At 29.1% G+C, this 8,387-nt stretch overlaps 1 protein-coding gene across 1 annotated transcript; it reads right to left on the bottom strand.

Annotated features, from left to right (window-relative positions):
• Positions 1-4,375: 4,375 nt before the first annotated feature.
• Positions 4,376-7,885, bottom strand: LOC111894419 (uncharacterized). The gene is made up of 5 exons (XM_023890493.3): positions 7,340-7,885; positions 6,358-6,443; positions 6,138-6,257; positions 5,364-6,050; positions 4,376-5,279 (listed from the first exon to the last, which is right to left on the bottom strand). The coding sequence occupies exons 1-5, from the start codon at positions 7,632-7,634 to the stop codon at positions 4,635-4,637; spliced, it is 1,833 nt and encodes a 610-aa protein (XP_023746261.1). The 5' UTR covers positions 7,635-7,885; the 3' UTR covers positions 4,376-4,634.
• Between the last annotated feature and the right edge of the window lie 502 nt (positions 7,886-8,387).

Below are 8,387 nucleotides of genomic sequence, written 5' to 3'. Positions count from 1 at the left end.
TTTTCACCTCTGCAATCCAAATTTGCCTCTTTAATTTCATTAAGATCGAAAGGGGGCTCCAAAAAGTTCATATCCCTTTTTGAAAGCTGCTAGATGTTGTCTCTTGTTCTTGTTTGCAAATTGCAGCAATTTCCGTCCACCATAAGTTGTTGTCTCTTGTTCTTGTTTGCTTGCACCAATTCAAGGATTTTAGTGCAAATATGTGAGAATCTGAATTAATAAATTGTCAAAACGATGAAATCATGGGAAATGAGGCGTCTTCCCAATTCTAATAAAGAAACAAGTGAAGGAAAATAAGGAGAGAAAAGAAAATAAGGGAAAGAAAAGAGATATTTCATTTTTTTTCCTAAGTTTGAAAGAAATGAAGACGAATAAGGTTATTTGATGATGGAAAACACAATGTACATGACGAGTGTTAAAAAATCTACTCTAATAAATAAATAAAAAATTCCTACCACTTGTCATCTTCTTATATGTTTTAATACATCTCATTATAATTTTATATTAAATTACATCTATATGTTATTTAAAGTAAATTACATCTACATGTTATTTAAAGGTATTTTCCTTTTTTTAAAGAAATGGAGACGAATAAGGTTGTTTGACGATGGAAACATAATGTACATAATAGGGTCTACTCTAATAACTAAAAACTTTTTACTCCACTTGTCATGTTCTTATATGTTTTAATACATCTCATTATAATTTTTATATTAAATTACATCTACATGTTATTTAAAATAAATTACATCTACATGTTATTTAAAGGTGTTTTTTTTTTCTTTTTTACTAAATGTCACCTAATATTTATATTTAAGTATAACTGGATTGTAAATTTTCCTTTTAATTTAAACATCCTAAATTTTAGCCTTATTCAAAGAAAGTTTCCATTCGTTGTATAATTGCTTCAATTACCTTATAATTTAAAATTCATTTTGAAATTCAACTATTTATTTTTATTAATAGAATATTCTTGAATATGTTTGTGGATTTTTCTTAGCTTAAATAACTAAATAAACTTTTTAAATATCTACGTAGACATTATTTTTTTATCATTTTTATCAAAAAAAAAAAAAAATTATCTTTTATCATTACAAAAAAATGATTAATTACTTTTTATCTTTTAACATTACAATAAAGTTAATACCCTTTTAACCATCCAATATAAAAATCACTTTTGGCCATATATATGTAATTACTTCATCTTCTACAATATTGTAGGAGACAGAACAAAAAACAATATAAGTCTTTTATCACTTAGAATGTTGTTTAATAAAACCAAAAATATATCCCCTTGTGTTGTATGAGTTGTCTCTAATACAATTTTAGGATCAAGATTTTCAAGTCCTACACATATTTTTATTTATGACCAAAACCGGGTGAATAGAGAATGATTAAAACAATTAATTTTGAATACTGATCATAGACTTAGGTTATGTTTGTCGCGTCACAGCAAGCTAATAAGCTAGCTTATTTTTCAAGTTTTTTTTATTTTGTCATGTTTAGCAAATCAAAAAGTAGTTTATAAGCTAGCTTTTCGAAAAACTACTTAGACTAGCTTTTTAAGAGCTTTTTTTAATTTTCCAAATATACCCTTTAATTAATTATAGAAACACATACTCTTAAATGTCATTTTATGTAATTTTATATATTTCAGATAGTTTTCAGTTAGTTTTACCAAACGTTATTTTTTATCAATTAGTTTTTCAACTATCAACTAGCTTTTTATTTAACAACTAGTTTTTCAACTATCAGCTAACTTTTCAACTAACAGCTAGTTTTTCAACTAGTACTTCAAACATAACCTTACAAATACAACTTACAATCTCCTTATTCTAATAAATGAATAAGTTTATTCTCATATTGATAAGTGTCACAATATTAGAAATCATCATTAATATTATATGTCATTTATTATGTCACATGTCAATCTATTAATTGTCCATTTCAAATTTTAAATTTTCTACTCTAATTACATTAAATTAATAATTGATTCTTCATTTCAAATTTAAATTTTCACACTCTGATTACATTAAATTAATAACATTAGAATAAAAATAAAATAAAATAAATATATATAATAAGGTGATATAATTTCATATATTTATTTAAATCAACGATTATAGTTTTATATAATTAAAAAAAATATATCTCTTAATTAATAATTTATTTAAAACAGTTGATTAATAATTTTAAGTTTTTAGTATGAAAATTTAATTAATTTTATAAAAGTGGTTCTCAAAAGTTATAAACTAGTGTTGTGTATAAAAAAAATGTTCAAAAATATATGAAAATATACTTAATTTATTTTCTTTAGAAAAAAAATTTCTTGATGATATTGTAATTATTTTAATCGTTTTGTGTTAACGTACTATTATTAAATTATCTTCATTGTTGATTGTCTATATATATTTTTTATTTTTAGAACTATATATCTTATTATACAACATAATAATCATTAATAATAGACATAAATAATGTTGATTTTATCTTCAAAAACATATTACAAAATTAATTTAAATTAAACAATTTACTACTTACATCTAGTGTTGTTTTAAAAAAAAATTCTTTCGAAGTTTGTAATTCTGGACAATTCTTTAAAATATATCAATAGTTTTTTTATTAATATAGATCGGAATACTCACTTATTCATAATTATGATCGTATTTATTTCGAAAGTTTACTTTTAAAATATGTTCAAAGCTTTATATTTAATTATTTTTAATCAACTAGGTATAATATATGTGTCTCACAGCTAGTTGGGATTGAAAATGCTATATAATTTTTTTTTATAGTAAGTTAAGGGGTAAACTTGGTAAAGGACAAAACTCTATTTGTATTGGATTACATTTTGAAAGAAAAGCTAGAAGAGAATATTGTCCGATTATTTTCTTTTCTTTTCTTTGAACTTGCTTCCATTCAAAAACCAAGGAACAATATTTATTTTTCTTCTGACGTCCTTTTGCCTCTCTCCTTAAAAAGACTTGGGAACACAATGCAGCCCGTGAAGCAAAAACGATGGAGTAGATGAAACTTGGTTTTGACTTGTTTAATATTCCGACGAATAAGATATGGCTTAATTCGACCTTTTCCAATTTCCAGCTAATCAACTTAAACTTTTTTCCTAATTTGTTCCAATACATTGATTTTTTCAGTGTCATTAAAAATCGGCTTTATTTTTTCTGGCAAAAGGAAACGATGAGACTAGAAGAAAAGCCAAGGAGTGTTGGTCAATGTTCACGTTGCTTTATTTGTTTATTTAATACTATAAAAATATGAGGTATACCATCTTTTACCACTATTTAGTAATTAAAATTGAAACCACCCCTAATTTTTTATTTTCTTTTTGTTATTTACTATATTTTGGTTAAAATGTCTGTATTTCCTAACAAGATTGGACCCTGCATGTAACCATCTCTAAACCAAAATAAAACAAGATTATCTCAAATTTAACCAACTTTGTATAATTTAACTGCTCGATACACAAATTGAAGCAATTTTTTCAGGTGAACATCGATCAATTTTACTCTCTTGTAAAAACTTGTAATCTACATAAAAAAATATTAAAAAAAGTAGATAAAAAAATTATTAGATTGTTGTATCAACTTGTAATTATTTATTTGTTTGACTAAATATTTTGAATTATTGATCTACTCATAATCGAATCTCTGTTTATCCAGTTATCAAAAAGCATGGATATAATAATAATAATAATAATAATAATAATATTTATGGGCTCATAAATTAAGCCATATTTGTGTAAAATGTGAAAAAATTTAATCAAATAAAAATCAGTAAACCAGGATGGATGTCGTCTAACACATGACTTTTAGAGGAAGCATAAATGAAGTACAAGTAATGAGACTAAATAAGTCATCAAATCAAAACCAAACCAATAAATGTCAAGCCGTCATTAAAGAACAACTAACAAAAATAAATACACACAAAGCAAACGTAATTCACATGGTGTATATAGAAAAATAGGTCAAAATGCATCAAAAGAGAGAGCCTTTATTTTACAACGAGAAAAATCCATCAATTTTAACCATTTTTAAATAATAAAACTAATAAAAAGACTTAATAAGTTCGTCGGAAAAGACATTGGGTAAAAGTAAAATCCACTACATCCATTCATCCAGTCACAGTTTAGCAAGCAAAAAAAAAACTACTATTTTGTCCAAAGTTTTACATATTATTACAAATATGGTCCCTACTAGTAAAAATTTGTCGTACTTTTTTTTTAAAATGCTTTTCAAATTCAATAGCTTCGATTTCATACGTTTTAAACATCGTTAGTTTTTACATTTTTTACATTGTTTATCTTACAATTATTTGGGTACCAAAATCTTGTCCCCAACAGAAAAATAGGTCAAAATGCATCAAAAAAGAGCCTTTATTTTACAACAAAACAAAAAAAAACAACTTATACATGATACAAAAAACAGGGATTGATTCTTGCTACAACACAAAACCCTCAAGAGAAAATTAAAATTAGCTCTCACTACGTTAAATTCTAACTAACTCATCAAGATACTTACCTTTTTTTAACAACAAAATCCTACTCCTAAAAACTACGATTCCAAAAAGCGACACAAATGTACAACATATCACAAGGGCAAAAACGTAATTTTGTTTCACCTGGACATGATTAAAGGGGTGGAAGAAGCAACTGAATGACAAAAAAGAGAAGAATCACATATGAATTTACAATCAGTATTATCCTTTCTTCTTTTTTTCAATGTCATCAAACTCTCAACTTGGAATCTCTCACATGCTTTCCTCTTTTGTCTCTTCTTTCTTGACCAATTCCACTTCAAATCACCAATTACATATTCCCCAATTTGCCCTTTATCATCATCATCATCAACAACAACAACCATATTGGATGATAATAACACATTTTTATCATGTGATTTAGTTTCAGAATCACAAGAAATCAAACCAACAAGATCGAATCTGTTCTTCAATTCTTTCCACTCCCCTTTAAACCATTCTTTAGAATATCTCAAATCATTACACCCAAAAATCAATCTTTTCTTCTCCCATGGAAAATAAACATGGATTCTATTTCCATTTCCATTTTTACCCTCCAATTCTTTATCAACCACAATCCCTTCCCACCACCCATCATTCCACCACGCATCCACCACACAACCAACATCAACATCCACCAAAACATCACTCTTTTTCAACAATCTTGAGGGCCTAATTGTCATTCTTCCACTCAATCTCATCCCAAATTCATCATCAACACCAACTCTTGATGACAAAATCCATTCCTACATCATTAACAAAATCATCTTTAATGAAAAAGCTTACATTTTTATAAAAGATAATTAAAAATAACATAAATTAAAACTCACCTCAAGATTTTTAGACTCATCCCCTGCATCCTTTATATCTTGATACTTCACTTTAATCTTCTCATTGTGTTTCTTGATAACTACACCTTTAAACCAAACACCTCTAATCCCACTATCTTGAGATAACACTTCTACTTCAGACCCTATTTTGTACTCATATTCTGTTTCCATTAATCTCCTAAGTCTCTTTTTAGGTCTGATCCCATCCACATCAACTGCCACGTCAGCATCACTACTTCTCGACTTTTTGGGATGAACATGATTGTTATGAATCAAAGACATGAGTTTATGTATGTTTTGGTTCCAATACCCTTTGACTTTTGTTATGTCAAAGGGCTTGATTCCTTCATCTTCAAACTGATTTTGGCATACAAATGGATCCAACTTTGGGTATAATAAATTCAAATTCAGAGCATTGAGTTTGAGGAAATTTTCATAGTGTTGAGGGCTGAGGACAGATGCAATTCCATCTATGCATTCGATGCTGAGATCTTGAATACAAAGTGAAAAGAAAATCTCTTTGTGATTATTATAAGTAGTGTGAGGTGAATCAAGAACAACTTCATCTACTTTGTGAAACCATCGAACTACAGCCACCTTGTTTCCTCTTGAATCTTCATATAAATCTTCTAAATATGCAACAAGTCGTTTGTTTTCTTCAGCTAATACATACACAAAATCATGAACCTACAAACCCATAAAACAATATGTTAATAACTAATTAGAATCTTGAGTTTTTTCGATTATAAGAAAGAGAAAAAGAAGAGTTCTTACTGAGATTTTAACACCACTTCGTGTGTAAGCTTCATAGTGTTTCCTCTTTTTCTTGCATGTCCAAGATCCGACCCATAGAAGCTCTGTAGTTTGATGGATTTTTTTATGCAGATGAAGATCCTGAGAGAATAGAAATTCATAAGTATAAGAATGCTAGTGTATTATATTATTATAAAGTATAAACTTTATGTATTAAAAGGATATGAAACGGATGTAATACCTGAAAGTTTTCTAATTTCAACCTCAAGGTATCTCCTGCTCCAAGAACAACATCTATGGGTTTTGGTGGATATGAAAAAGAGCCATCTAAAAACATTTAAGAAAATAAAATATTAATATTGGGATTAAAGAAATTACAGACATGTAATACAAGAAAGAAAGAAAGAAAATGAAACACAAAAGTGAGATGGTTTCACAAGAAGGTAGAAAGATGTAAGATGGATGCATGTTGAATTAGGTTAAATTGGGAATAAATTATTGAAAACAGAAGGCAAGTGTGTCAGTGTGTGTGTGTGTGTTCGAGTCAACGCAAATAAATTTAAGTTGACCAAGAGTAGATCTTAACCTAGTAATCAGGGCTCAGGAATTCCGAGGCTCTCAACCAGCTCTTGGAATTTGATTTAATATTTCCTGCAGCCCAGATCATTGTCAGTTTTCCATGGAAAAAAACACAACATGGAAACAGCGACTTTCGCCCAAAAAAGAAAATTGTAATCAAATTGGATACATATACATCTTGAGTTATATAAAATTTCGTTTCTACAGAATTTTTTGCTCCGAGTTGCAATTTTACACCTTTTCAAAAACTAGATTTGGTACGCCCTTTTAGAGGGGTTCTATTGCTAAGAAACAAAAATCCAACTTCAAGAGAAAAAAGCTCTTGAGAAGCTCTAAAAATGAATTCTATAAAAAGGGTGAGTAGAAGAAACCCATGAAAAGCAGAGAATTGGGGAGAAAACAATCCAATTCCAGACCAACTTCTATTGATAAGAAAAATTACAAAACCCTAAGGCAATGAAATTCGATAAGGAAGAGTTTCAACGAAAATTATATTGAGATAACGAAACTACAACATCGAACGCAGCATACATCTAAATAAAATAAAGAAAGCTTTCAATTTCGCACAAACAGAAACAGAAAACCAATAAGAAAGAAAGAAATTTGAAATTTTGAGAAGGGAAATGAGTTATGTTATTACATACCTGTAACAAGAGAGCTCAACCAATCAATAACCTGTCGCCGGGATCTGAGCTTGGGAGAATTTTCAAAAGGTATATCATACGACGGAAATAACGATTTGTCACGAATTGCGTATCGATACCGATAGAGAGAAGACGAAGACGTCTTCGTTTTGGAGGCTAATTTCTTCTCTTTGCCGACAACTGCCAAATCGGAAGTCCCATCCCGGCGTTTCAAATAATATCGTACCTCCCTTCTTCCTCTATGATTTGTCGAAAAAACTTCTTCCCAGTTCACAAACGCAGAAGATCTCTCCATCTTAAATCTTCCAAACGAACCCGGGTTTCAATCTGTACACATACAAGCTTGGAAACTTTTGATATGGATTAAATAAACCTTTCTCTTTGAAATTTGAAATGAAATTGAAATTGAAATTGAAATTGGGGTCCCTTTTCCCAACCCAAACTTTTTTATAAATTTCAAAAGCGGTAACGCCCAGAAGAGATCTGAAGGATTTAAAACGGGTATTTATAAGCAAATAAATAGGGAGAGAGAGAAAGTTAGGGTTTCCTTATTTTGTTTTTGAATAGACAACCGGGGGAGGCATGAAGGAACAGGAATACAGGATAATAACGGGAAGGTCAACCCATCTTTTTCTCTACATAGCTTTTATGGATTAAAATCTTAAAAGAAAAAAAAATCCAATTCATATTGAAAAATGCACACACATACATAGATACGATTGTTATGGGATTAGGGTCGTTGAGAGATAGGTCAATTCTGAAATGGTGCTCGATAATGTCGGTTGAATGACCATTGAAGCAACACAAAAGATCATTTATACGGTTAATTTAGTTCGTGAGGAAGATAAGTTGATATGAATACGTACGAGTGTATTAAGTATGAGATTACAGGGAAGTCATACCTTAGTAGATTGTAGATTATGCTATTTATACCTGGGTGAGTTTGTTGTGGTTACGTGTGCTAGTCGTGAGAATGTACGTCCAGCCTTTACTTATGTTCATGTAGCTTTTATCGTACGTATTGTTGTCGTTTTGTCATTAATACTTG

The sequence above is a fragment of the Lactuca sativa genome, chromosome 4, assembly GCF_002870075.4.
Source record: "Lactuca sativa cultivar Salinas chromosome 4, Lsat_Salinas_v11, whole genome shotgun sequence".
Lineage (NCBI taxonomy): Eukaryota > Viridiplantae > Streptophyta > Magnoliopsida > Asterales > Asteraceae > Lactuca > Lactuca sativa.
Note: the sequence above shows the minus strand (reverse complement) of the source record. Positions and strands in the feature narration are given on the sequence as shown.

Excerpts from the sequence above, each read along its gene's own strand:
- LOC111894419 (XM_023890493.3), bottom strand. The coding sequence starts at position 7,634 with ATGGAGAGATCTTCTGCGTTTGTGAACTGGGAAGAAGTTTTTTCGACA. Across the intron at positions 6,444-7,339 it reads GTTGAGCTCTCTTGTTACAG|ATGGCTCTTTTTCATATCCA; the intron begins GTATGTAATAAC and ends AAATGTTTTTAG. Across the intron at positions 5,280-5,363 it reads ATGAGTCTAAAAATCTTGAG|GAATGGATTTTGTCATCAAG; the intron begins GTGAGTTTTAAT and ends TTAATGATGTAG.